This window comes from Agelaius tricolor, unplaced genomic scaffold, assembly GCF_023055355.1.
Source record: "Agelaius tricolor isolate 1412-34295 unplaced genomic scaffold, bAgeTri1.0.p SCAF_16, whole genome shotgun sequence".
NCBI lineage: Eukaryota > Metazoa > Chordata > Aves > Passeriformes > Icteridae > Agelaius > Agelaius tricolor.
Window position 1 is genome coordinate 7,845,768 of NW_027269276.1, and position 27,880 is coordinate 7,873,647.

General features: G+C 53.6%; 2 protein-coding genes, 1 long non-coding RNA gene and 1 other non-coding gene across 10 annotated transcripts in view; 3 read left to right on the forward strand and 1 right to left on the reverse strand.

Moving 5' to 3' along the window:
• Nucleotides 1-11,974, forward strand: part of FANCI (FA complementation group I) — a 24,121-nt gene extending 12,147 nt beyond the window's left edge. Inside the window, exons 20-37 of the mRNA XM_071441318.1 lie at nucleotides 747-935; nucleotides 1,030-1,151; nucleotides 1,521-1,685; nucleotides 1,933-2,112; nucleotides 3,384-3,547; nucleotides 3,947-4,023; nucleotides 4,462-4,578; nucleotides 5,279-5,330; nucleotides 5,883-6,010; nucleotides 6,133-6,201; nucleotides 6,327-6,414; nucleotides 6,709-6,893; nucleotides 7,525-7,581; nucleotides 7,665-7,724; nucleotides 8,438-8,524; nucleotides 9,608-9,703; nucleotides 10,220-10,345; nucleotides 11,079-11,974. Of these exons, the coding sequence (XP_071297419.1) occupies nucleotides 747-935; nucleotides 1,030-1,151; nucleotides 1,521-1,685; nucleotides 1,933-2,112; nucleotides 3,384-3,547; nucleotides 3,947-4,023; nucleotides 4,462-4,578; nucleotides 5,279-5,330; nucleotides 5,883-6,010; nucleotides 6,133-6,201; nucleotides 6,327-6,414; nucleotides 6,709-6,893; nucleotides 7,525-7,581; nucleotides 7,665-7,724; nucleotides 8,438-8,524; nucleotides 9,608-9,703; nucleotides 10,220-10,345; nucleotides 11,079-11,144 (2,028 nt within the window). The 3' untranslated portion in view covers nucleotides 11,145-11,974. The remainder of the gene's footprint in view (nucleotides 1-746; nucleotides 936-1,029; nucleotides 1,152-1,520; nucleotides 1,686-1,932; nucleotides 2,113-3,383; nucleotides 3,548-3,946; nucleotides 4,024-4,461; nucleotides 4,579-5,278; nucleotides 5,331-5,882; nucleotides 6,011-6,132; nucleotides 6,202-6,326; nucleotides 6,415-6,708; nucleotides 6,894-7,524; nucleotides 7,582-7,664; nucleotides 7,725-8,437; nucleotides 8,525-9,607; nucleotides 9,704-10,219; nucleotides 10,346-11,078) is intronic.
• On the reverse strand, nucleotides 10,765-22,393 carry POLG (DNA polymerase gamma, catalytic subunit). The gene is made up of 23 exons (XM_071441319.1): nucleotides 22,299-22,393; nucleotides 21,216-21,831; nucleotides 20,228-20,423; nucleotides 19,665-19,832; nucleotides 19,277-19,423; nucleotides 18,828-18,907; nucleotides 18,449-18,631; nucleotides 18,172-18,338; nucleotides 17,845-17,968; nucleotides 17,545-17,769; nucleotides 17,285-17,405; nucleotides 17,045-17,116; nucleotides 16,831-16,950; nucleotides 16,499-16,659; nucleotides 16,344-16,397; nucleotides 16,140-16,257; nucleotides 15,250-15,385; nucleotides 14,916-15,162; nucleotides 14,720-14,842; nucleotides 14,261-14,432; nucleotides 13,798-14,006; nucleotides 12,625-12,782; nucleotides 10,765-11,557 (listed from the first exon to the last, which is right to left on the reverse strand). Exons 2-23 carry the CDS (start codon nucleotides 21,794-21,796, stop codon nucleotides 11,496-11,498), a joined length of 3,624 nt encoding a protein of 1,207 aa, XP_071297420.1. The 5' UTR covers nucleotides 21,797-21,831; nucleotides 22,299-22,393; the 3' UTR covers nucleotides 10,765-11,495.
• A 77-nt stretch (nucleotides 22,394-22,470) lies between these two features.
• TRNAR-UCG (transfer RNA arginine (anticodon UCG)) lies at nucleotides 22,471-22,543 on the forward strand. Its single transcript has one exon. It is a non-coding gene; the product is annotated as a tRNA-Arg (tRNA).
• A 2,042-nt stretch (nucleotides 22,544-24,585) lies between these two features.
• LOC139596792 (uncharacterized) overlaps nucleotides 24,586-27,880 on the forward strand; it is a 43,928-nt gene continuing 40,633 nt past the window's right edge. Inside the window, exons 1-4 of one of the 7 annotated variants that reach the window (XR_011681459.1) lie at nucleotides 24,788-24,806; nucleotides 25,428-25,489; nucleotides 25,612-25,864; nucleotides 26,666-27,120. This is a non-coding gene — a long non-coding RNA (uncharacterized lncRNA). The other 6 variants (XR_011681458.1, XR_011681456.1, XR_011681460.1 and 3 more) reach the window with 6 other exon arrangements.

Genomic DNA, 27,880 nt, shown 5'->3' on the forward strand with positions numbered 1-27,880 from the left:
TTGTGCCTCTTCAGCCTCTTCTAGCCTGGAGCAATTCTTTTAATAGCAACAGAGCTGGGCATCTCACCCCTGCCTCAGGCTATTTATTTGAGCTCCCCAAGCATAGTGGTTGTGGGGACCTGTGTGAAAAATGCTCTAGGAATAGTGTTCTTCTGTTATCCTCCACTGAGTTCACCCTACGGGGTTTTTTCCCTCCTTTAACTTAATTCCACATAAAATAGTTGTGCAGTGTGTGTGTGTGTCTGTGTGTGTAGGAGGGGGAAGAATTTGTCCTTTGGTTTTGCTCCTTTGAAATTGTTGGAGATGAAACCTCAATGATTTGTTGAATTTCCAAGAGAACAAATTCAAATTAATCATTTTGTTTTCCCCTAAGGAAGCTTGTGTGCAGTAGCACACCCAGGAAGGGCACAGACACTTCAGCTAGAGTGAGAATCCCTTTGGAAATTCCCTTCCCATCTCCTTCAGTACCTCAGGTGGCTGGGTGGAGGGAGCAGTGGGAGTTAAGTCTTTACATCCCATCTAGAAAAGCTCAGGCACAGAGCACTGTCTGAAGCTGGAACTGAGCAGCTTTGTGTGAGATTACTGATCCCCTCAATTTGGGAATCAGGCATATCCTCAAGACTGAAGGCAGTTACAAAGACAGCCACAGCTCTGTACATCCCACCAGAACAGTCCGGCCCCTGTCCACTGCTGCCAGTGACCTCCAGCTCAGAGGCTGAGTGTGACTGTGTGGCTGCTTCCTCCAGGCCCACCTGCTCTGCTGCATCCAGCACTGCCTTGCCTGGTACAAGAGCACTGTGCGTCTGTGCCAAGGAGCTGAAGATGACGAGGAGGAGGAGGAGGAGGAGGGTGTGGGATTTCAGCAAAACTTTGAAGAGATGTTAGAATCTGTCACACGACGAATGATCAAGAGCGAGTTGGAAGACTTTGAACTGGTAAATCAGATTTTCAGTTTGACTCAGTGGGAGAAGATGCCGAGTTCTTGTCAGTTTTTAAAAAGATTTTTCACTTGTTTCCTTTACCTCTCAGGATAAATCAGCAGATTTTTCGCTGTCTTCTGGTGTTGGTGTGAAAAACAACATCTATGCCATTCAGGTGATGGGAATTTGTGAGGTTCTGATTGAGTACAATTTCAACATTGGGAATTTCAGGTAAAACATTAAATCTTACCCTCTAGCACTAGCTGTGCTATTATTTGCCCAGCTCTTTGGAGTACAGCGTCATTGGTAGTGCCAACACAGAATCAGTGATCTGAGCGTGAGTGCCTTGTGGCACAGCCATTCACAGAGCTTGGGGAATGTTTTCCTTTGGAATGTCATGTGTTGTGGGAGATGGGATCTGACATTTTGTAGAAGAGCAGCTTGAGGAGGATTGGGTGAGGTATACCCTGTTAGGGAGATGTAACAGGTTTCTTTATTTAGGCAGTGTCACTGTGTAATTTGGCAGCTGAAGCTTCAAATGGGAAAATCCAAGAATGCATTTTCTCCATTAATACTTTCTACAATACTATTTTATTGTAGTAAGAACAAGTTTGAGGATGTCCTAGGCCTGTTTACATGTTACAACAAACTCTCTGAAATCCTGAAGGAGAAAGCTGGAAAGAACAAATCTGCCTTGAGCAACAAAACTGCACGGAGCTTCCTGTCCATGGGTTTTGTATCTACTCTGCTCACAGCTCTGTTCAGGTGAGAAGGTGTCCAGTCCTCTGTGGAGCAGAGCATCGATTCAAACCATGTGTTAGTGTGCTTGAAAAGGCTGGTGCAGCTCTTACCCTCTAAATGTTCACTTAAAGCTACCAAAACAACAGGTCTTTTCCACCCTCAGTCCAGCCAGAGCTTTTATTTGCAAATGCATATTAAATTTTGGATCTCGTAGGCCATTCCTGAGCTTCCTGTGTGCATCCCCAGTTCTCTGACAGTTCTGGTCCTGCAGGGACAATGCCCAGAGCCACGAGGAGAGCCTGGCTGTGCTGCGCTCCAGCACGGAGTTCCTGCGCTACGCCGTCAGCGTGGCTCTGCAGAAGGTGCAGCAGCTGGAGGAGACGGGACAGACGGACGGACCAGACGGACAGAATCCAGAGAAGATGTTCCAGAACCTCTGCAAAATCACGCAGTGAGTCAGTGTGGCACGTGGAGACATCAGCAATGCGTTTTCTGGGATTTTTGATTCTCATTCTTCTTTGAAAGGAGAATGCAGTCCATAGCTGTTCCATACTGTTGCTGTTGCTGGGTTGGGTCAGTGCCTTTCTGTGCTCCTGAGAAATCAAGTGGAGGCACTGCAGTTTCTGTGCCATAGTGAGTGATACAGCTTTAATAACTTGGCCTGGAAGAACCAAATGCCATCAAACATTTTCAGCCTCTTTCTGACTTCTTGTTCATCACTCTTTGTCACAGAGAAGGTAAGATGATTACAGGCTGGATTCTTGAGGCCTCTGGAATGCAGCAAAGTTAAAATTCACTTCAAGCTACAGAACAAAACAGATGTGTGAGGGACACAAGCTTTAGAAATCATTTGTTTAGGACTTCTGCAAGATGCTTGAAGACATTCATGCATCTAATCCTTTGGAAATCCAAGAATGTGAACCATGTAAATGTCTTTTGGAATCTAGGTCATATCTGCATGGGGTCTTTTCAGAGCCCAGTCAGCAGAGAGCACAAAATGCAAATTACCCCTGCCATGCATAATGCCGGTTTTGTGTCTCACCCCAAATAATAGAGGCTATTTTTGTTGCAGTCATTAGGACTACATGTGAGCTACATGTTTTGCGTGATTGGACATTGAAACAGAATAAGATCATCTGTGCAGGCAACAGAACTAATGAGAAGAAAGGAGAGGGAACAAAAAAGGGAAGAAGTGGGGTTAGGGAAGCAGGAAAATTATGTTTGCCTACAAATAGAAAAGTCTTCTTTGGGCCAAACAATTTTGCTTTCTTCACAGGTCTTTACTTTGCTTTGCCTGCCTTTACCTTTCTGATTTTATTTATAGAGAGCCCTGTAATGAATTCTGACATTTCACAGAACCAAACTGCCACGAGTAAAGCTCTTTTTGTCACTGGTGGATTTGACACCAGTGGTCAGGGTAGTCTGAGAAAAAGGGAAAGCAGAGTGGAAGAAATGAGTGTGAAAAGATGGACTTGAAATGGGATTGGAAGGTCCCTTGGCACCTGGAAAGAATTAAATTATTTAGCTGTGCTGGAAGAAAGCAGTAGCTGTTTTGCTGACATTGAAATAAAATCTTCTTAAAAAAGATTTCTTCCCTACCATTTTCTGTAGGTAAAAGACCTTCCAGTTTAGTTATATTAAAAATGGGATCCTAAGAGTAGATCTAGTTCTTGCCCTGTGCAGCCAGCTTTACTGGAGTTAATCTCATCTCCCATCCCACAGGGTTCTGCTTTGGAGGTACACTTCAATTCCCACCGTTGTTGAGGAATCAGGGAAGAAGAAAGGCAAAAGCATTTCACTTCTGTGCTTGGAAGGTTTGCTGCGGATCTTCAACACGGTGCAGCAGCTGTACTCTGCCAAGATCCCCCAGTTCCTGCAAGCCCTGGGTAGGCACATGGTACCATTCTGCTCTGGTTTCTACCCTCCAGCTTCCAGCCCATGTGTGGGCAGGTCCCTTTATCCATAACTAGGGAGAGATGGGTCTGGTTCTTGTTTCTCAGCAACAAGGTGGGCTTAGTAGCATAGATTTTCACACCAGAGACAGGTTCTAGAGATATATTTTACCTGTCTTTATAGAGCTCTCAGTCTGTCAGCAGAGGATAGCTGGGGTCTGACACAGCAGTCATCTATTTGAAGTTTGCCTTTAACATGTTTTTCAGCTCACCGTGGTTCTGCAGTCTGTATTCCTCCTCTAGCTGTGAGCAGTCTTTCCCACTTTTGGAAATAAATCCTGTATTCTGCTCTTGGCATTTAGCTTTTTTTCTGCACCTTTCTGTCTCTGCCAGATATTACTGATGGTGACGCAGAAGAAGCGGATATTAATGTCACAGAGAAAGCTGCCTTCCAGATCCGACAGTTTCAGGTGAGTACCACTGTGTGCTGCAAGTGTTCCAAAGCATTTGGGATTCTGGCAGGAAACACTGCTAGCTCTCTGTTGCCTGACCACAGGGTTGAGTATGTGATAGCAACTGTGGCACTGATTCACTAGCAGTTCAGAGAAGTTTCTGATCCCTGAGGAAAGCTTCTTTAGGGTGGCTGGATGTGCATCTGTGTTTACAGAACTCTAGGTTCTTCAGTGCAGCATAAACTTACCTGAGTATTCTAAAAGTCACACTGACCATCTGCAGGCTGTGTGTAAGCACTCCTATCAAAAATCAGCACTTGTTCTTGAGAAGAGTCCTGTTTTTGTACTCTTTGTCATTCTCCTTGCTGCTGATCCCTTTATCTGCTTGCAGCTTCTGGTTATTTGCTTATGCAACACATATTCACACTCAGGGAGTGTTTTCCTTCCCCTAACCAGAGGTCCCTGGTGAACCAGCTCAGCAGTGCTGAAGATGACTTCAATGCCAAGGAAACACAGTCACTCATCACTGTTCTCTCCACACTGTCCAAACTGCTGGACCCAGCCTCACAGCAGGTACTCCTCAGCCTTCACATGGTGGCTGGGTGTCATAGCCATGGGTGTGGGAAGGAGATTATCAGATGGGGTTGGCATCTGTAGGCTCTGGCATGTGTGCCCTGCTCCTCCTAGACACCACACCAGGTCAAAGGGGCAGTTCTGTTACACTGTGAAGGGCTCTCCTGTCACACACCTGCAAGGACCCTTCAGAGGAAGTTGTCTTGCCACCCCATTCCTGCACATTCTGATCCTGCCTTTGGGCACCTGAACGATTTGTTTGGCTGAGCAGGGACTCCTAACATAGCCTAGGTGTGGTGTGGCCTCCACATGGGAGTAGAGGCAAAAAAGGCCAGCAGACTTGTGTCCAGTCCAAACTGGCTGAGTGCCTAATTCCTTCCATGCAAGGAGTCATTTTCTAAAGTGCCCCAATTTTACAAGCTAGGAACTGCACTAACTGTGCCAGAAGTCTGGAGTCATCATTTACCTTAAATTAAATGGAGCTGTTACTCTGTCCAAGGGGATGTATAGCCATTACCCTGTCCTGGGTCTCAGTTTTTGACTTGTTAGTAGGCTAAGTGTCCCTTGTGGAACTTGACAGAGCACAGCTGGGTTCCCTACTCATCTTCCTCTGCTATGATTCATTGTCTTGGATTTTTATTATTAGTAGTAGTTTTGTATTCTGTTTCAAAGTCATGGTATCTTTTCTCCTCTTAAATAGTTCCTTCAGTTCCTGACTTGGACAGTCAAAGTTTGCAAAGAAAATGCTCTTGGTAAGTAAGCTTTGAGGAGCATGTTTAGATGTGATGTGTCAGGTCTGACATTAGACCCTTACATGCTCTGTCCTGGTTTTACCTCTTTGTCAAGATACATTCAGGTCCCATTCTGTGGCAGATTGCCACAACATTGTGATATAAGTACAAGTTTTACAGAGGGAGCTCCATCTCTAAAACTATTAGTATTTCTGAAGGAAAGGAAGCCACTCACATACTTGACTTTTCTGCCTTGTTATTTAGGCCCAAATTGGGATTTATACTCTGGAAAGACAGTACTCTTGCCAGGGTTTGTATTGCACTTCCTCAGTGCTTTTGGTCACCATTTGCCTATGACCCAACAGCTCCAATGGGCCATAGTTCCCCTTGCACTATTACAAGGGATGCCTGATGTTTTAAACTTTGCTTTTGTAGCTGGGGTATTTTGATAGGATTTTCACCTACTGCTGAATCCATACTGAATCTGAGACTTTCCCTCACTGGATGTCTGATGTTCCTAAGTAGCTAGGCAAGCTCTGCACCTGGCACTGTGTCACTTTCTCTTCCCCACAGAGGATATTTCTTGCTGCAAGGGTTTGCTGTCTCTGCTCTTCAGTGTCCACGTTCTCTACAAGAGCCCTGTTGGTCTCCTGCGGGAGCTTGCACAAGACATCCACGCCTGCCTGGGAGATATAGATCAGGTATGATGCAGGAGCAGCTGAGCTTTTCCTCATAGTGCTGTCAGAATCGAGTGCATCTCTGGTGCAAACTGTGTGACAGCAGTTAAAGTCTAACCAGAATTTGTTCTCTCTCCTCTGCCCAGGACATAGAAGTGGAGGGTCGGTGCCATTTTGCCGTAGTGAATGCCAAGACTGCAGCCCCCACTGTCTGTGTGAGTCAGAACAGCATGTGTGTGACACCTGCAGAGTCCAAGGCTACTGCGCTTGGAGCAGCTTGCAGGTTCCTGTTGTGCCAAACTCCTCCAAAAATCTGTTTTGTTATTGGTTTCTGTCTCAGCTGCTGGTTCTGGGTCAGGTGGACAAGGTCCTTGAAGAGGTGGATTGGCTTATCAAGAAACTCACCAGTCTGGGGTCAGACACATCAGGTAATGAAAGTGGTCCAGTTCTTACTGTTACATCTTTGTCAAAAAGATGAGCAAAAAGATATTTGGGGATTTTGAGATAGCATCATCTAAGGTCAGGTTAAACTCTCCCTTGAGCTGGTTCCACATGAACAAAATAAGATAAGGGTGTTGTCATAAAATCTCTCCAGTGATTATTTTCCCCTTGCCCCACTGGGGCTTTATGCATCAGACACAAAGATGGTCTTTTGTGCCTCCCACCTGCACAACTGGATTCATTAGATATATATTCACCAGATATTCATCTCTTTCTTCTAGAAGACCCCTCTCAGGCATCAAACCAAACTCAGGCTCTGGAGAAAGGTGTAATTCTGCAGCTGGGAACTCTTCTGACAGTCTATCATGAGCTGGTGCAGACAGCACTCCCAGCAGGGAGCTGTGTGGACACACTGCTGAGAAGCCTCAGCAAGACATACGCAATTCTCACCTCCCTCATCAAACACGTGAGTGTGCTCTGCTGACTGTGGGCTGCCCCTGAGCTAAAAACCTTCTCCCCATCTGCTGCAGCAAGCTCTCAGTGACCCCTGGCAGCAGCTATGCTCAGGACTAGCCTGTTGATCTCTTGAAGGAGTTGAGCCCTTGTTCTGCTGGCTTTCATGCCCTCAGTTTCGTGCCCTTTCTGAGCAGTGATAGTTGTACCAGTGGAGATAAAAGGAAAGCTTCTCTCTAGCTGAATTTGGCTTTGCATGGCTTGGAGTTGCTGTTTCCAGTGTGTGCTGTGGGTTCCTCTGCACAACTGTGTGCACAATGAAGGGCACTCACAGTGTTCTCACAGTGCTCACCAGCCCTGCCCTTGCCACTCATTCCCATTCCCTGAAGCAGGACCTGGGGGAACTGGGCCATGAAACTCCACAGGCCTGTGGAGCTCCTTTGAGACCAGTGGTGACTGCCCCAGAGCTCTCCTCTCACAGCTCTGGAATGCAGACATGGCATTTGGGGTGTAACAAACCACTGGGGAGGATATCTGTGCTAATCCTGCCCTCCCCACTGTGCCATTGTGTGAGCTGCTTCAAGCTCCAGCTGGACACAGGGTGGGCACAGCACACCTAGAAGAAACTCCTGTTTTCCTTGCAGTATATCCAGGCTTGCCGCAGCAGCTCCAACACCATCCCAGGAAGACTGGAAAAGCTGGTGAGTGTGAGCAAATTTCTGGGGAAATGGCTCATTGCCTTGATTTAGGAGTAACAGCAGCCTCTCTGTCTGCTCCTTTGCAGGTGAAGCTCTCAGGCTCCCATCTGACCCCACAGTGTTACTCATTCATTACTTACGTACAGGTGAGGCCTAAATTAACTGGCAGAATCACAGGCAGTCTGTCTGATGCTGAGTGGTGTATCAGCTTCAGTACACAGGCACTCTTGGGGATTATTAATCTTCTTGACATGACCTGAGTTTCTCACAGTTCAAGCTTTACTTTGTCAAATATAGCATAAGACATTTCAGCACCATTGGGACTGAACATGCTGATTTCTGCTTGAGCAGGGAAGGAGCTGGGCTTTAGCTGTTTTTTTTTTTTTCCCCTCTGTTCATGTGGGGTTTTTTGGATGAGATTAATACTGCTGTTAACCACAATGGCAAATAAAGGTCAACAACACTGCAGTCATCACAGTGTGAAGTAATGTGGGTGCCAAAGACTGCAGTGCTGGAGCTGGGATTTATCTGTCTGGAGAGGACCTGGGTACTTATGTGAGGACCACAGGAATTTTACAACATACTGGGGAAGGTGTCATGGTGTGCAGAGCTATCACTGCTGGAGATTCTCATGCATGCCTATCTGACTGTATAAATTACAAAATTAGTTTCTTTCTTGATTTTTTTGGGTTTTTTTTTTTTTTGAGATCATACCTAATTCTACCCTTATATTGCTACCTTTCTGTTATCTAGCTGGTAATGCTGTAAGCTGGCTAGAGCAAGGACTTCTGGCCTTTCTTGGCTGGGCTTTCTTCCCTGCTTACCCTCTAATGACACATCTTTTGGCATTCTCCTTCAGAACATCCACAGTGAGAGCTTAAGCTTTGTAGAAGAGAAGAAAAAGAAGAAGAAAGAGGATGAAGCTGCTGCAGTCTCCACAGTAATGGTAAGACTGACTCACTCCATGAGAACCTAGGCAGGATCATACACCTCGAGGTTTGTGGTACCTGGTGGCTTCTTACAGATCACCAGACAATTTGTCATTTTGGCCTTTAAGTAAAAACAAAATTTAATATACTGTAATTTCAGAGAAAAGTCTAAAAAAGCACAACCAAACAAAATACAACCAAAACAAAAACCACAATAAAAAAGCCATCTTCACTAAATGGAGCTTAAAATCCTATCGACATGAAACAAAGGTCAATCTGGATAGTCTGCCTTGTCTGGTATTTTCACCATTTGGGGGTGAGCTATGAAATTAGAGATAATTGGGGTAAGCTATAGGGTAAGCTATGAAATTAGAGATCTGGGCTAATTTCTTGGAACCGATGTTGCATCCTCTTAAAGTGTTTCTTAATTTTATCAGCACATTTAAAGATGAAGGAAGGCGTGGATTCCACTAAAGTAAAGCAGTTGAAAATGACTGGATTATTTGTTTGGGAGCAAGTGAGCAGGCTGGCAGGTTCCTGGTCCTTGATGTCCTTTGTTTGTCCTCCCAGACAGCATTTCCTCCGTCTCGACAGCTGTCCCAGACATTCCTGTGATGTTAAGGGTTTAAAAAAGCCACAAGTATGATCTTCCTAGCATTTCCCTGAGTGTATGGAAATGGGCTGAAATGCTGCATCTGCATGTCCTTCACCACGCTGTCACCATGGGGAACAAACACCAGTGCTGGTGAATAAGCAGGACAACAATGTGGTGAAACGTCAGGATCCTCCTTGTTTGGATGGCTCATGCTTGTGGTGCCTTAGGAAGCTGGAGCAGAGGAGCTGCTGACAGGGATGTCAGGGCTGTGGACTGCAGGCAGAGCACAAAACAATGCACAGGAGAGCCTCACTGCAGAACCATCCTGGGAGTCAATTTAAAGCTAGTGACAAAGCTGGCAAAGCTTGCTGGGTGGAGCAGGACTGGTACAGGGCAAGGCTAATGAAGACTCTTTCTAAACTGGGAATGTTCTGGTCTTCATGTCACACTACAGTGCCATTGTGCCCTTCCAAATCTGACCCATCTCATTCCTCTCACATTTCAGGCCAAGGTTCTTCGGGAGACCAAGCCAATCCCAAACCTGATTTTTGCAATTGAGCAGTATGAGAAGTTCCTTATCCATCTCTCCAAGAAGTCAAAGGTAATGTAAAGCAGAGGGATCTTCTGTCAGCTGAACCTAGTGGAACAGTGGGATCAATAGCATGGTGGAGGGCTGTTGTTAAAGTCTCTATTAATGCTCAGATTAGGAAGGTGTAGGGACCTTTCAGCCCTTGCCCATGCTCCTGGCCCAGTACTGCTGAACTGTTGCCACATTGATACCAGCCCATGCCAACATCAGTCCACATCTGTGGCTCCTGGTGGAGTAGAACCTCATGCCAGCTCTCCTCACTCTCCCCCAGTCTGTGTCATGAAATGTACCACAAGGTCCTGCATGAGAGTGAGAGTAGCTGGCAATCACTTGGCTTTTAGGAAAATGTAAATGGGCCCCTGGACTGCACGGGGGCAGGTGCTTTTTCACCCTCTTTGTGCTTCAATCCTGCATTATTACTGCAATAGACTCTGTCCCAGTGCTGTTCAAGGGACTAGGCAGGGTAAGAAACTAAAGAGGCTCACGGCTGAATGTTTCCCCTGCCTGGCTGCCCCTGGGTTGCTGCAGGTGAACCTGATGCAGTACATGAAGCTGAGCACCTCCCGGGATTTCCGCATCAACGCCTCCGTGCTGGACAGCGCCCTGCAGGAGCGGAACTCCGAGGATGCTGAGAACGAGCCACACAACGACCAGGTCAGCATCCATTTAGCTGCTTTTACTGATAGCTTTCCTCCTCTTTAGAAGCCAGCTGTATTTGTGAGTTGTGCAGAACAGCTTGTCTTTCCTGGGTTAGCTCTCACTTTAATACTAAGCTGATAGGAAGGAGAGAACAGCTTCTGTCAGAAGACCCCCGACACCCCAGCCCTCTGCCTCTAGCAGCCTTTATTTTCCTGCACCAGCTCTGTTCCCTGGTCTTGGGGAAGTGAAACTGTTGACTAGGATCAGACCTTTGCAGCACGATGCAAAGTGGTTTTGTATGCAAGTTTTTGTAGATAAAGACCTGTCAGGGCAAATTCTGAAAGGCATCATTCTCCTCAGACCCATCTCTCCTACACAGTGCTGGTGAAGGCAGTGCAACATGCTGGCTAAGAAAAATAAACAGTTTACTCTGCTGATTGTCCAGGTTTTTATTGGTGCTTCTGTCCATATTTTCCTGAGTGTTTCAACAAGCCAAAACCCAGGACAGCATCCCTGTACTGTGCCACTGGTAGCCTGTGGTCTAAGTTCCAGCATGAACTGGGTAGGGGGTGACCCATGGGGAAAGTCTCAGTGGCTGACAGGTATCCCATATTCAGGTCATTTTGTTAGTGAGAAAAAAAGAGCTAAATCCTGTTCTGCACAGCTTCTTGCTCTAGGTAACCATTCCTTAGACTGTTCACACAAAAACAATCACACTCTACTGCTGCTCTCTCCCTCCCCTCTCCAGAGCAGCACAGCGGAGCAGACAGATGAGAACCAGGAACCCAAAAAGAAGAGACAGAGAAAAAAATAAACTGGAGTTGCTGCCACTGCCTCCTCTCACAGTGCTCATTCCATGGTGGACTCTCCTTGGTCTCAGAGGCTGCAGATATGGAGATGATGGTTTATTGCTTCTCTTGTCAGATACTTCTGCTTTCTTCCTTTGTGTCCATGGGAGCGACTCTGGCCCCTGTCACAGGTTTCAAAGCTGGCTGCTGCCATCAGAAGTGCCTCTGCTATTTGAATCTTCCCCAGGAATATCCCTTACAGCAAAATGGAAAGGGAGCAGCTGGGATCAGTCAGTCCCTGCCAAAAGATCTGCTTCTGAAAGGACAGGGAGGCTTTGGCACACGGTCTGGACAATTGTCCTGGCCCTCTGGTGTCGTCACTGCTTCTCCAGCGAACCTTTGGTTATTTCAATTATCTGATATATATCCAGTGCTTCCCCTGGAAGACAAGGGGACAGTCAGTTCCCTGCAGTACACTCAGACTGTGCAATGCAAGAGAGTGATGGTTGGGATCTGCTTTAGTTCAGAGCATCGAGCACAGAACGCCCTAAATTTATTCAAGCTTGTGTTTTGGGTGGTGAGAATGCAGAAACCAGCACCAGTAGGGAGCTGGGAACATGAGCTGTTGTGCCTTGGAGTTGAAGCTGCTGTGTGCATCTCCTGAGCAGCGAGAGGCCACAGCTTCCTCTACCCAGGCTGGTTTTGCTGTTATGTTTTTGCTGACCCTGATTGTGATGCACTCATTTAATTTGCCTGGTTCTTGGTGAAAAGTTCCCATTTTGCCTACAGAGCACAAATCCTGTTTCTGAAAGCACCCTTTGCCTGTAAGAGTCCTAATAAAGGTTATTTAAGGGCAGAGCATCTGATGTGTGCAGTGACTGAAATAACAAATTTGAGGGCAGGTTCTTCTGTGGGGAAGAGCTGCTGCACAGTGAGGAGGAGCTGCTTTCCCAGTCACGAGTTAAATGTTTGCTTGCAGCAATTGGAGGGTTACACTGAGTGCAGACAGGGATGACTTGAGGCCTTGGGACTGCTGAGGAAGCACCCAGCAATGCCAGAACAGTGCTTGGCTAAGGGAGAGCAGGGAAGGAGAGAAAGGAATGAAAGATTTTGGGTATGCAGGGCAAAATTGACAAAACAAGGTTGCTGAGGTGCTTCCTTTCAGAGAAGAAGAAATTTGGTTTGTGTTAAAAGTGCACAGGAGGGCTCCTCCAAGGGGCACAAAGCAAACAAAGTGTGGGAGAACAGAGCCAGGCCTGGCTCATCACTCACAAATATTTGGAAAGCAGCAGCATGAACACTTGAGGACTGAGGAAGGAGGGGCAGCCCTGTTGGTCAGAGGATGTACCAGGAACCAAGGGGCTCATGAGGTGCCTCAGGTGAGCAGAGCCCTCAGGGAATGACTACTCAGGCCAAGTGCTCTGCTTAAGCTGGGAAGGCTCATGCAGAGGAGAGGCCAAGGGGCAGCTTGCAGGTGGAGAGGAGATTGCAGGGGACACTGCTCACCTTGAGGGATGCCATACTTCTCCATCCCCATGGGATTTGATGGTGTCACACAGTTCATGGTCACCTCTTTCCTTAAGCACTGGTCAATATCCACTGCACTGAAGAAAGCCACTGACTGTGGCAGGTCCTGGAGGCCCAGTTTGTAGGCAAACATGCACCTGGAGAGCAAGAAAGCAATCAGCCACATTCACCAAACACTGGCCAGCCACCCCTCACAGGGCATTATCACTCAGCAGGTGGGGGACAAGGTGCTTTCTAAGCCCTGGACAGCAGGAGGGCCAAGAATTGCTATAGTGAGCATGGGAGGAACACTAATGGTGCCTCCTTGGAAGAAATGGAGCCTCCTCAAGAAAAGGGAAGAATCTAGCCCCTCACTGCTGGCTAATCCTCCCTGGCAGGCAGAGCAGATGCAGGATTTTCCCAGCAGGAAGCCCTGTGCTCGCAGGAGCCAGCACAAAGGCAGGAACGTCAGGGTGCCTGCCCTGCTGTGGCTGCAGAAAGGCTGTTTGTGTCATTCCTGCCTCCACCCAGGAGAAACAGCTCACCTTGGCCAGCTCCTGTGTAACCAAACACCCCACGGTGCTGGGAGGGGGATTTGGCAAAGCTGGCTGGGACAGAGCTGGATCAATGGGAGCCCTTGGAGGTCAGGAGCTTCCTAGGCTAAGCTTAGTTCTCTGTGAGGCAGGGAAGCAGCAGGAACACCCCATGCTGTGGGAGGGGGGACAGCACTGGTGCTCACAGCAGAGATGAGCCATGCCCCTTGCTGTCCCCTGAAGGCAGCAGGGGATGAGGGATGGGACAGTTTCAGGCTCCCAGCTCCTCCACCAAGCCCAAAGGCTGCTGCCATGTGACAGCTGCAGACCCAAAGGGAGCATGAAGTGATGCACTTGCATCCCAGCAGAGCCAGTGACTGGCCCCATCCCTGCAGGGCCAAAAGCTGATGATAAAAAAACCCTTTTGTCAGCACATTATCCCTGGAAATCAAAGCTGAGGTCCATTTATAGCATGAAGGAACTGCAGCCTCCAGTGCTGCTAACTTGCCCTGAGCAGAAGAAAACTGCTCTGCACCAGCTTGCTGCAGGCAAAGCCAACCCCAGCCCCTGGGGCTTGCCTGTCCCACTCTGGAGTCACAGCTGCTGCTGCCCAGGAGACAGCAGGGCCATCCCAGCTCACCTTGTGAGGAGGTTGGTGATCTGCAGGGCCAGGGCAGCCCGGTAGCGATCCTGGTGCTGGACCAGGTACCGCACCTCGTCGTGGATGCTGATGCAGAAGCGCCCGTTGATGTCAAACTCCTCAAACAGCCACTTCATGGCAACCAGCATGAGGTGCAGGTAGTCCACAGCTGAGCTCTGCACCACCCAGTTCACCCTGCTGGTCACAAACTGGTGAAAGGAAAGAGATGGACAGTAAGAGAGTACTGCAGTCAAGGGCATGGTACCTGTACATGGGAGAAATCTGTTAAACTCAGGGTGGTTGGGTTTTCTGGGTGGCATAGAGATAAAGGCACAATGGGTTTCCCAAATGGCACAAGAGCCTAGTAGACCTCCAGGAATCTAAGAGGGGCTGAACATCAGGTTCCCATTTCAGAATATATAAGCAAAGCCAAAATCTCAGCATCCCAGAGCTGCATCCTTACCTCCCCCTTGACCATGGCAGGCTCCAGGGCCCTGCTGATGTGACAGCCCAGCACTGGGGTCTGTGGGGAGGGGGATAAGGCAATGCTTTCCAGCTTGTTGAACATCTCGGACTCAGTGCCTCCAGCCCACACTCTTTGCTCCACCACATTCCACTTCTTCTCCCACCGGGACCTGTGGGGCAGAAGAGAGGTTTGCTGGAAGAGTGGGAGCAGGCTCCCCATTTGAGACCCTCAAACACTCCCTCCTGGTTTGGGGCAGCAGGATGAGACCCTGCTAACTGTTCACTGGGAAAGTGGGTGAGGCTGATGGCCCCCAAATCAAACCTCCTTGGCCCTGGAGGAGCAGGAAGGGTGGACCAGGACTATCCAGCCCCATCTCTCCTCTCTGCCCATCAGGCTGCAGCCCTCTCCCCCTCACATCCCAAAGCCACAGAGCCATGCAGGGTCAGACCATCTCACCCTTTCATGGCTTCTCTCTGGAGCCGCTGGACATCCTGGGCCGACACCGATCCATCCTCCGCCCTATCCACAGCCAGCTCCAGCTTCGTCAGCAGCCACTCCCCCTCCTCAGAGAGATGAAACCTGCAGGGGAGAGCGAGTAACGCAGCTCCTCTGGCTGGAACACCGCCCCCAGCCCTGCCCAGGCTGCACCCACCTGCGGATGCCCTTGGTGACGGCGTACATCTGCTGGGCCTTGTCCCGCGCCTGCTGCGGCGTGAGCCGGTGGTTGAACTGCATCAGCAGCCGCTCGGCGAAGGGCTGCCCTGCCCCGTAGATGCGCCCGTAGTTGAAGACCTTGGCGTGCTCCCGGCTGATGCCCACGGTGGCGGCCGTCTTGCTGTGCAGGTCCGTGCCGTTGCTCTTCTTGCCCTGCAGGGTCATCCAGCCGAAGGCCGTGCAGCCTGCGGGAAGGGAGCAGGGGTTGGATGCCCAGCGGGATCGGGATGAGGATCAGGGATCACCCCCTGCCCGGCAAAGCCCCGGCTCACCGTGCATGCCAGCGAACTGCGCCTCGCCCAGCACCGCCGCGATCCACAGCTCCTGGGAATCCACGTCTGCTCCCACCAGCGAGTAGCCAGGCGGCACCTGCACCATGGCCTTCAGCTCACTGCCCACCCTGTCAGCCTGCAGGACACGATGGCCAGGTCAGCACATCCCTCTCCTGGCACAGGAGCAGCCTTCCCACAGCCACAGCGTGCTGGCACAGCACTCCCTGTGCCCCTGTGTTGTCATCTTACTGCAGGGCTTCCATACTGTTGTCTCCTTATCACAAAAGTTTCATACTTTCTTGGTGTTTCTCGTGGGCAGCTCCTCAGAGCACTGATTCTTTCTTCTTCACAAAGCAGCCAACTGACTCCAGTTCCCCTCCCAACCAGCCAACCCACTCTTTTAGAGCACTCTTCTTCTCATTGGTTACAGCTGTGGCCTGTAAAGTCAGCCCTGTTCCTAATCTTTGATAATTGGCCCAGCTGCAGCTCCTTAGGGGTAAGATTACTTTCTACACTGTCTTTATTTTCTTATATTCTATCCCCATACACCCCTAAGTTTTGCTCTCAATGTCAAACTGAGTTTAACTCATGTGGACATCACCCATGCTCCAGCAGAGAAGAAAGGGAGCTTGAGAAAAGACAGAAATTGGTATTGGTATATGCTGGTGTTTTCTTCCCCTTTCACCACATCCTGAAGCTCCAGAGCCCCTGCTGACTCCTTCCTTTCTCCCACATGAAAGCACATCAGCAAGAGGACCCCAGCTCTGACCCTGCTACCCCAAATCCCAGCATCCATATCCAACCCCTATTCCAAGCCAAGCACCTCCCATCAGTCCAAAACACAGAGGGAGCCCCCAAACACCCCTGCAAGGATCCGAGCGTGGCCATACCCGGGCGTTGCTGGCTGTCAGCCAGGTGGGTTCCACGGCCCGGCGGGTGACAGTGCCTGCAGTCACCACCTGCGGCAGGATGGCCCCATAACTCTCCTCCTCGTTGTAGTCAGGATGCCTGGGACAGAGGCAAGGATGAGAATCACCCTGCAAGAGCCCTCCTGGTGCAGGGTAAAGGGAACAGTCTGGGTTTGGGTACTGTACCTGGTCACCACACGAGGCAGCTCCCCCTTCTTCAGCCACACCACCATCTGGGAACTGAGGGGACACGTGGCAGGTGAGATGCTGAGCCCCTGTGCATCCACACAAACACTCCTGCCTCCACCCCCAGAGGTGTGACCATGAAAGCAGCTGCTCACCTGATCCTCTTGTGAGCATTCCTCCAGAATGAGATCATTTTGTTAATCTCGAGGGCTCTTGTCCCGTGGGTGCGGCCCACAGCAGCCCGCAGGGTGCCGTCCTCCATCTGGGGCAGGAAATCCTTGGCAAAAGGGCTTCCCACGTTGTTATCGTTCCCATCCTTTAGCAGCAAAAGAGGTGTCAGGGCTTGGCAAGCCTCCACTCCACATCAGCAAAGCTCTGTGCATCCTCCTGTCCCAGCTACAGAGATGGATTTCCCCCACCCAATCCCATGGGATGAGATCATGTGGGTCCCAGCAGCACTGTGGGCATAGGAAGAGCCCCAGCTTGCCTTGTGAGGCAGCTTGAAGAACCAGCACCCAGGAATGTTGACATCGTTGTAGGGACCATTGCCATGGTGGAACGAGGGCTTGCTCTTCCTCTCTGTGCACCTCAGCTCTTCCATCTCCTCCTGAGACCAGCAAAGTGAGGCAATGTCAGGAACAGGAAGGGGAAATCAAGGAGAGACCAATCCACCACCCCATTCCACAGGAAATTCCCCTTACCAGCACCAGGCTCTGGTCTGCTTTGTTCATTTTCTCCTCTGGATCCACCTCAATCCGGCTCAGCTCCTCCATCTGTGGGGGAGCCAGATCAAATACCAATCCTCCAGCAACCCTTATTAAAGGGAATTTCTTGCTTGCAGCCCCTGGGGCTGCACAGAGGGCTGGTTACTGCCTGCACACAGGAGGAAGCACAGCCCCACACCTCCCTCCCACCAGGGAACCCTCCATCCCTTCCTTCACCTTCTGCCAGATCGTGCTGCTGTCCATCCCCAGCAGCTCGTCCTCCACAGCTGCCTCCAGCCCTGGGGGCTGCTCCTTGCCCTTCTCCAGGCAGTGCTGCCTGTACAGGTTCTCAATCACCCTGGCAGAGGAGAGGGCAGGGCTGATGCACCCACAAAGGCTCTGGGGCAGCACCTGGGCAGAGGGCCAGGGAGCCAGGGAGCTCCCAAATACCCCTTTGGGGCAGCTCCCAGCCCAGCACCCCATCCCATCCCTCTCACCTGTGTGGGCAGGAGGGGCCATCGGTCTCTCCAGGGGCAGCTGGCAAATTGTCCTGCCGTCCTGGCACCAGGTATCCCCAGCCATGCTTCTCTGAGTAGTGCAGGGGGAATCCATCCCAGGCCAGGCGCATCAGCTTTGGGGTCACCCTCATCTGCAGGCTGATGAGGCTGGGCCCAGGCACCCAGCCCTCCTCCTCCAGCCGTGGGCACAGCTTGCGGTACCAGCTGGGCATGGGGAGCAGCAGGGTGGGTCAGAAAGTGCAGGGACAGCCCTGGGGACACACAGGGTGCCCAACTCACCCCGGGTGGCCTGGCAGGTGCTGGAGTCTCTTGGGTTGCAGCGTGACCGTCTCCTTCAGGCGCTCCAGACAGAGCTGGCTCGCAGAGACCTTCAGCTCCTCTTCCTCACTGGGGGGACCAGGGTCTGGTGGGGCAAGGAGAACTGGCTTGCAAAGGGCCCTCTGTGCCACCCTTCTGGGGACAGGGACACCAAACTATCCCCCACCACATGCAGCAGCATGGGACATAGGCCAGCAATGATTCACCCTGCAGCACCAGCAAACCTTGTCCACCCCTGGGAAGGCAGCCCTGGAGCATCCCTCATCCCCAGGGATCCCCTGTGCTCACCCTCCTGCCACTCCTGGGCTGACTCTTTTGCTTCCATTGCTGCTGGGGAAACTGGGCTGCTCCCATCCTGACCTTTCTTCTTCTTCTTCTTCTTCTCTGGATTCTTCTTTTGCTTAAACTCCTGTGTGTCCCACTCGAGATCCCAGAGCCAAGGGTCATCCTTGTACCTGATGACACACCATTGTCACAGCTTTGCTCCTGTCCCTCACAGCCACCCACAGCCCCCCAAGGACCAGCTGGTGCCTGAGCTCCTTCCTGCAGCCCCAGCCCAGGGTACCTGTGCTCGTGCAGCAGCTGGCAGGCATCATTGGCCAGGTTCATCAGGGACTTCTTCATCTCCTTCTGCAGCTCCTCATAAATACCCTGAGCATCATCCAGGTACCTGTTCCAATTCCCATTGACTGGCAGGTAGGACACTCCCATCTCCAGCATCCCTGCAAACGTGACAGGGTGGGGGCACCTGGACCCCAAAGCAGCAAGGAATTAGAAATCTGCCAGAAGGGACAGGCCCTGGAAGCACCAGGCTACAACAGACATAAATGTCTTCATCTAGAGCTTCCCAGCTTCATACAACCCTCGATGCTCTTCCCCTCCCCACTGCCCACCAAGCCCACAGCCCCCTTGGCCACCACCAGCCAGAACCTGGCAGCTCTCACCTCTCCATAAACAGTGGCAGCTGCTCTTGAAACACCTCATGGGTGGCCTGGACATCACGGGCACAGTATGACACCAGGTCCTGGGGAGGGACAGCAGCAGGTGAGAGCAGGCAAAGCAGCCACCCCTGTGCCAGCACAGGGCAAGGCATTGGGGCTGCAGGAGCACAGAGCAGGTCACAGCCCCACGCACACCCAGTGCTGCAAGCGAGGGCAGCAAAATGGAAACTACCCCAGCATGGAAACTACCCCACAAAATGGAAACTACCCCAGCAAAATGGAAACTATGCCAGCAAAATGGAAACTACTCCACAAAATGGAAACTACCCCAGCAGGAAACTATGCCAGCAAAATGGAAACTACCCCACAAAATGGAAACTATGTCAGCAGCCACTACCACCCTGCTCCCCTCTCCAGCTCCTGCTGCCTGTCAGTAGGATGGCCTCCTGCACCTGGAAGTTGCTCCTGATGTCAGCCATGGTGCCCTTGACAAAGAGCTCCCGTGCCTCCTTCTCCAGGGGCTCCCCCCCGACGTAGAGCGCGTGCACGTCCGCCAGGTTGTTGATGCTGCCCACGTGCACCCAGTCCCAGGAGGTGACCTGTGACAACAGGGGGGTCACACACTGTGGGAGGACAACCAGCTGCAGCCAAGATCAGGAGGAGGAAAGGATGCCTCTGCTCCAGCTTCAACCAAGGCCACCTTATCTGAAACGCGCTGGGAGAGCTTCACTCAGTGGAGCTGCTCCACTCTGCCAGAACAGCAGCAAACAGCCCTGGCACAGGAGCCCACTGTCCCCTGCCACCCACAGCACTGCCAGCAGCTCAGTTCCCCTCACTCACCGCCGGCCCCTCGGCCTTGCTGCGTGTTTTCTTCATGTGCTCCTTGACCTGCTGCAGCCCCCTCCTCTTGCCGTGCTTGGCAGCCATCCAGAGGCTGCGCTGGAAGCCCGTCAGCCCCGAGATGGCCATGTGCATGCTCATGGTGTCCAGGAAGCGCATCTTGGAGCCCTGGGATAAACACAGGGGGAGAAAAGAGAGGGCAGGGGATATGCTGGAGGAGCTGCAAGTCCTCTGCTCAAGCTGGTTTTGTTAAGGGAAGCTTTGCCTCCCACACTCCCCTTTTGAGAGCCAAGACCATCCCCAGTGCAGGCTGTCAGCTGCTCAAAGGCTCCTGCCACATCCCCAGCTGGCACCCTGCAGCCTCCAGCAGCCCTAAAGGGTGCAAGAATATCTTCCTCTAAAGAGATCCAGCCTCAAACCTGCTCTGCAGGACAAAGTGAGCACAAACCTGGGGTACCTGTGCAGAACAGCATCTGCCAAAGTAACCCTCAAGAGCCAACGCAAATGATTATCTGGGTAAGAAATTGCAGCTGCCAGAACAAAGCCAACGCTCGCTGGATTACCTGGATAAGATACTGCTCCTTGATGAACGCCCGGTCAAAGGCCACGTTGTGTCCCACCACCACTCTCTCTATCCAGTCCTGTTTGCTGGCACAGCTGGCACCTGCTGGGCTCTCCATGGGAATGAGGTCAGCCAGGGTGAGGTGGCTGGACCAGGAGTAACGCTGCTCCAGCAGCCGCCTGCTGCACCACGAGTACCTGCAGGGGACAGGTGGCACCTGTGACTGTCACAGAGCAGCCACAGTGCCACGGGGCTGACAGGACCCCACCTGTGCCAGGGAAGTGACAACCCCAGGGATTGCTGTTCTAGCTAAGCAGGACACACACCCCACATCCCAGAGCCACTGGGGCTTTGTTGTGTCTTCCCTGCCAGCCAGCATGGACGGCAGGAAGAGGCTCCGCTCAGGACCATCCCCATCTGTCACAGACATCTTTTATGAAAAATCCTTTCCTTAGGATCTTTCCTCCTGAGAAGCTGAGAGGCCTCAGGAACAAAATGTAAACAGTGGTTATCTGTTGCTGTGGAATGCAACAGGTGCATCTGTGACTGGTCTCATGTGGTTGTTTCTAATTAATGGCCAATCACAATCAGCTGGCTCAGACTCGTTGTCCAAGCCACAAACCTTTGTTATTCATTCTTTCTTTTTCTATTCTTAGCTAGCCTTCTGAGGAAATCCTTTCTTGTATTCTTTTAGTATAGTTTTAATATAATATATACCATAAAATAATAAATCAAGCCTTCTGAAACATGGAGTCAGATCCTTGTCTCTTCCCTCATCCTCAGACTGCTGTGAACACGGTCACAAGAGCTGTTCTAGCTAAGCAGGACACACACCCCACACCCCAGAGCCACTGGGGCTTTGTTGTGCCTTCCCTGCCAGCCAGCATGGACTGCAGGAAGAGGCTCTGCTCAGGACCATCCCCATCCCCTCAACACCGTCCCCCCAGCCCTGCTGTGACCCCAGCACCGCTCCTGGCCCCGCATCTCACCAGGCATGCGGGGACACCGCCACGGCCAGCGTGGGGCAGTGCCCCTCGGCCACGCACACCTCCACATCCAGCACCAGCGCCCGCTCCTCGGGGAACTCCACGGGCTCCGCCTGCCCCTGGGGGCCGTAGCGGGTCCAGCCCAGGCGCCAGGCCCAGCGCTCGGGCAGCGGGGGCAGCTGGCAACGCAGCAGCTCCTCGGCCGCCTCCAGGTAGGGCAGGCTCTGCTTCTGCGCCAGCAGGCGAAAGTGCTCGTCGATGTCGCGGCCGTACATGCGGGGCAGGCGCAGCTCCACGTCGGGCAGCGTGGAGGTCTCCTTGCCCCACAGCCCGTGCTGCTGCAGGTGCTGCACGCTGCGCTGCACCTCCTCCGCCGAGTAGCGCACCCGGGCGCCGCGGAAGATCTGCTCGTGGAGGCTCCTGGACAGCATCTGGATGTTGAGGGGGTTCATGCGCCGCTGGCCCGTGGACGGCTCCTGGCCGGGCTCCTCTGGCAGCGGGCGGCTGGCCGAGGAGCTGGACGGGCAGCGCCGGGGCTGGGGGCTGCAGCCCCTCACCGAGCGCATCCAGGACACGCGCCTCATCCTCCCCCTGTGCGCCCTAGCACGGGCAGCTGGAGCTGGGGAAAGGCAAAGGGTGAGCTCAGCACTGATCACTGCCATGCACACACTGTCCTGTACAGTCATGCACTCCTCTGTACAGCTATGGCCCCATATAGCCCTGCCCCATACAGACTTCCCCCATACAGCTGTGCCCCCATACAGCCTTCCCCCATAGAGCTGTGTTCCCAAACAGACATTTTATCTCATTTAGCTGTGTCCCCATAGAGCCATGTCCCCCATATAGCTGTGCCCCCATATAGCTGTGTCCCTATACAGGTGTTTCCCCCCATCCAGCCGTGCCCCCCCCAACAGTTGTTTTCCCCATACAGATGTTTTTCCCCATCCAGCCGTGCCTCTATACAAATGTTCGCTCATACCGGTATTTCCCCCCATACAGCTGTTTTCCCCCATATGGCTGTCTCCCCCTCATACAGCTGTTTCCCCCCATCCAGCTGTTTCCCCCCAAATTCCCCCCTGTTCCCACCTGCTTCCCGCAAGCGCCGCCGGGGCCTGGGCCGGCGGGCAGATCCAAACCGGGGCGCCCGGGGGAGCTTCCGGCCGCCGTGACGTCCCGTCCCGTCCCGCCCCCCGCCCGCGCGTGGTACGGCCCGCCGGGATTCCCTGAGTAAGGAGCGCGGGGAAGCGGGAGTGAGGGTGGCCGCGTGGCCTAATGGATAAGGCGTCTGACTTCGGATCAGAAGATTGCAGGTTCGAGTCCTGCCGCGGTCGCGCTGATAGCACTGTTTAGTGCTTTTTATTTTGCCCCCCCCCCCCCCCCCCCCGTGCCGGGGCTGTGCGGTCCCGGTACGGGGTTCACCGCACTCCCGGTGCCCCTTTTGCCCGTGAGTTTAACCGGAGAAGGAGGCGGGGCGCGAGAAGCGGCTGAGTGCAAGCAGGCCATGACGCTCAGAGTGGCGGGGCCAGCACGCACCGTGTCACCCTAAAAGCCCCAAACCCCACAGATAGGTTGGGGATGGAGCAGTGGGTGGAGAGCCGAACATGAGCACAGGGTGTGGGATAACGGGCTGTAGGGAGCAGGAAGAGGAGGTAGGGTGCAAGGAATAGGATGTGGAGTGCAAGGAATGGGTGTAGGGTGACGGGAATGGGATGTGGGGTGCAAGGAATGGATGTAGGAGGATGGGAATGGGATGTGGGGTGCAAGGAATGGATGTAGGGTGTAGGGAAAAGGCCACAGGTGCAAGGAGTAGGATGTAGGGTGCTGGGAATGTTGTTGGGTCGAAGGAATAGGGGATGCAGGGAGAGAAAAGGCCACAGATGCAGGGATGATAGGCAGGGCATATAGGGTGCAAGGAATGGGATGTACGGTGCAGGACGAAATGTAGGGTGCAAAGAATGGACGGTGGGGTGCAGAATATGATGTGGGGTGCAGGGAAGGACATGTAGGGTGCAGGGGAAAGGCCACAGCTGCAGGAATGAGATGTAGAGCACACGGCATGGGATGCAGTGTGCTGGGAATTAGGGTGCTAGGAAGTAAAATTGCAAGGTGTGGATGTGGGGTGCTAGGAATGGAATGCATGGTGCAGGGAAAGGTCACACGTGCAGGGTGCGGGGGATTCAGGGTGCCAGGGATGGGATGGAAGGGATGGGATGTGGGTTCACAAGGAAGGGAAACAGGAGGTCCAAGGTGCGGACAGGTGTGTGCAGGCTGCGTGGACGCCGCAGGAGCTGTTGTGGCCGGACAGTGGCTCTTGGCACAGCCCAAAGAGCGCTCACATTGCCGTGCCGAGCCGAGCCGAGCCGAGCCGGGCCGGGCCGTGCCGTGCCGAGCCGGGCCGGGCCGTGCCGTGCCGAGCCGGGCCGGGCCGTGCCGTGCCGAGCCGCCAGGTGGCGCTGCGGCCCCGCCGCTGCGGGCCGGGCCGGGCCGGGCCGGGCCGGGCCCCCCGGGGCCGTCGGGGCGCGGACACCGCTCGGGTCCCGTCCCGCTCCCCGCTCCCCGTGTGGCACCGGGCAGGGCCAGCGGGCACCGGGACTCCCCTTCGGCCCTCCCGGCCCCTGCGGAACTCCACGGCCCGGGTGCGCCTCACCACCCACTCCAGCTCCTCATCACCCTCCCACGGGGGTGCGGGCTCGGGGGGATGCAGGTGAGGGGCCGCTGCTGCCCTCCGCTCTCCGAGGAGGCAGAGCCAGCGTGGAGCGGTGCGGGATGTGAGGAACACGCACACAGGGCGCCGTGCAGGGCTCTGCGGCTTGGAACGCATTCCACAGCCCCTCGGTGCCCCGCAAAGTCCCTGCCGCCCCCCAGCTTGAGGCTGGATGTGGGGTCGTGCTTCAGCCAGTTTCACCCAGCAGCGGGAGGCACCCGCTCTGCCTGAGCCTGCCGGGAGCCGCAGGGGCTGCCTGTCCTCGGCCACTTCCACACCGGCGACTCCGGGTTCCCGGCTCCTTCTGCGGGAGCTCCGCGGGGCGCGGGGTGCGGAGCCGGCGGGGAGAGATGCTCCAAGACTGCGGGTGCTCTGGCCGGGGTGGAGGAGCCATGAGCTGCCCTGGAGTAAAGGGAAGAACGGTTTAGGGACCCCCGGCTCCCGGGTGGCTTTAGGAAAGGACCTGGATGCACTTGTTCTCCCCTCCGATGCATTGTGTTAACGCCGATTTCTCTTATTTGGCGTCTTTTATTTCCTTATTTTCATCGTGTTCGCAAAAAATTAAATTCTAAAAATTCCAAACCCTCCCCATCAAAAAAAAAAAAAAAAAATTATCCTCTCTCCAAAGCGTAAACAGCAAAAATAAATTCTCTAAGTGTTTCTCGCGGCAGCGCTCTGGGGAGGGTTGATGACAACGAGCTCCACTGCCTTGTCTGCAGGCAGGACCGGGCCGGGGCTGCCTGTGCCTCACCTGAGTGTGGGCACGAAGGTTCGGCAAGGCACGGCACCACTTAAAAAAAAAAAAAAAATCACCACTGTGAACAACCCGAAATAACCTCAAAAATCCGCCGTTTCAGCAGAGCTGGCTGCAATGCATAAGTCGGAATGGGGTGTGTATAGTCTTTTTTTTTTTTTTTTTTAATTTTTTTTTTCATTCCCTAGGTTTTTTGTTTTTATGTCTGTCTGTCATGCAGAGAAGCATCCCCATCCCAGGTGCGCCCCGTCGGGGTCCGGTACCGGCGGTGGGAGCTGCGACTTCTCGCCAGCTTCTTGGAGACCCCGCTCCCCGCCGGGAGCTCAAAGCTGTCTGTCGGATAATGGGGCGGTGGGACTTTGTTTAACCCCGTTGCCCCTGGGGCCAAGGGTCAAGGGCTTCCTCTTCCCCCGGGACACGGCGGAGACGCCGTTGGTCACAAGAGGAGGACGGCGGCGAGGAGGGGAAGCGATGGCCGCAGTGCACCCCTGTCCCCGCCGCGGCCCTCCCGTGCCATCGCCCTGGGATCCCGTGAACCTCCTTCTCTCCCCGGCATCGAGAGGCTGAGACGGGCTCCAGATGGGTGTTTTGGGGGAGCAGGGGGAGGCCAAACATCACCACGGGGCAGCGGGTGATGATGCAGAGAGGCAGCCCCTGCTTTCCAGCATCCCGCGGTTCTGCTTTCCCCTCCCAGCTGGAGCAGGACGTTTTTAACAGGGTGCCGGTTTAAACGGTGTTTCACCCCCTCCCTCCACAGGTAGAGATGTCTCAGCTGCCCCCCCGGAGCCAAGAAACGGGAGAAACGGGCAATTTTTATAGGTGACGTACGGGCTTACGTGGGAATCCGTGCCCAGCACTGCTCTTTCAGCTTCTTTTTCTCCTGAAATAACCCTTCCGTGAAGCTCGTACCCCCCTATTCCAGCTCGCAACCCCCTTTTCAGGCTGGGGAGGAGTCGGGAGAGAGGGAAGGAAAAGAGAAAAGCAAAGCACCCCAACATCCCGCTCTTTCCCTGCTCGGGAAGCGAGTCCCGGAGCTCCCAAAGTGAGCGCTGAAGAGGGCGACAGGAGACAGGCGGGAGCCGGCTCCGAGCTGGAGGGGTCGGGGGTGGGATGACAGCAGAGGAGGACCCTCCTTTTCGGGATTAAGGGAGAACCAGCGGAGGAGGGAAGCTGGCGGCACCGCGGGCACCCGAGGTAAGTCCCTCTCGTGCCCGCAGCGGTGGTACCTGAGCCAGGGCGCTGCTGCGGGGGACGCTTTGAGGGTTCAAAGGAGCCCGATCCCGGGGGGAGCCCCTTCCCGGGGCTGCCCCATCACAAGCACCGGGCTCTGCGGGGCCGGGGCTGCTTTGGAGGCTGCGGCTCCTGGGGAATCGGTGCCGGTGATCCCGGCCCGGGGCTGCCGGCAGCGCCTGCCCCGCTCCGTGCCCGCTCCCTCGGGGCTGGGCCGGGGTCCCCCCGGGCCGAGCAGCCCCACGGATCCCGCTCCCAGCCCCCGGGGCTCCTCCCGTGCGTGTCTCAATTCGCTCAGGCTTGACTTGGCAATAAGCTCTCTCAATAGGGTGACAATAGAGCCCCGGTGGGACCCGAACAAAGAATTTGAAAGTAGTTAAATTGCAGGACACGTCCATCGCCTGGGTGCTTGAATTAAAAAAAAAAAAAAAAAAAAGAAGAAGAAGAAAAAAAAAAAAAAGAAAGAAAAAAAAGAAAGAAAAAAATCAGAGAAAAGAAAAAGGAGAGGGACTTTTCTTTGGGCTGGTGAGAAAATGCTCAGGGTAAAAGTTGGTTTGGCGTCTTCATTTCAGCGACAATGGAGCAGAGCTAATTCAATAGGAAACGCGGGGATTTTTTAATGAAAAGACCGCCGGGGTTACACCGAAGTTAAGCTCTTGTGAATTAATTATTAGGGCAAATAAACTGGGAGGGGGGGAGCGCTCGGGAGGGAGTGTTGCAATTTCTTAATATTCTCCTTTTCGTGTTTAACGACAATGCCATTAGGTTTTCGACTCTGGGTGAGCAAAAGGATTTCTTACACTCCCCGGGAAGAGGAGAAGACACGCTTTCTTTTTTTTTTTTTTTTTAATGGTGTTAATTGCTTTTAAAATAAAATACTACGGAATTTGGCAACGAGCTCCGATTTCTGCTGGCGGTGGCATTTGGGGTTGTATTTCCTTTCGTGGCAACTCGCAGATGCAAAAAAGGAAAATAACGGGGGAATTTAAAAACACGAATGTAAAGGCGAGGCGGCGTGTTCGGCTGTTGCAGATCTCTCGGGCTCGATCGGTTTATTTTTTCCTACATAGAAAACCTGTCTGGGGATCCCTGTGTATTCATCGGGGCGGCGAGAGACTCCCCAGAGCCGCTCCGGGGCATCGGTGGAGTGAATCGGAGATAAAAATTAGGAGCCAGGTTAAACGCAGGAAGGAAGAGGAGAGGTCGGAAGCGGAGTAAAGGTGTGCCAGGAGGGGATTGGGGTGTGGGGGGGTTGTGGGTTTTTGGGGAGGGCTTTTTGAGCCTTGCAGCAGAGGCTGCAGGCGGTGCAGAATGTGTGTGATTCTGTAAAGACGAGAGGGAAGGTAGAGACCGAGGGGAGAGGAGCGCGGTGCCCGCATCCCCTTCCAGCTCGCTGTGGCCACCGAGCCCCGCGCTGCGGCTGTCGGGGTGACCCGGGCTCCGGGCTCGGCCTGTCCGTCGGGGAAGGCACGGCCCGGCCCGGCCCGGCACGGCTACAGGAGAGACCCCTTTTCCAGGGCAGGATACTCGGCCCGGGGGCAGCCTGTGCCCCGCAGGCGGGCCGTGCCTTGCCGTGCCTTGCCGTGCCTTGCCGTGCCTTGCCGTGCCACGCCGGGCCGTGCCGTGCCGAGCCGTGCCGTGCCGAGCCGTGTCGGGCCGGACCGGGCAGTCTCGGGTCCTTTCAGCATTTGGACAGCGGTGCGGGGCCGAGAAGGCGGCCGGGGGCCGGTGGGAGCTGCCCGGGCCAGAGGAGGTTTAGGGGCGGCCTCAGCCCTTTCGCTGTCCGCCGTCACCGGGTCCGTTCCTCAAGGGATGGGGGGCACCGCCAAGAGGGGACTCGGGTGTCGGGGTGTGGGGGGAGCTGGCCCCGCTGTCCCCCCGAAGAAGCGCTTCCCGGGGCCGGGGGAAGAGTGGGGTGCCCGGTGGGGCGGCCAGGTGAGCGACGGCGGCCCCGGGGGAGCGGGAGGCACAGGGGCTCTC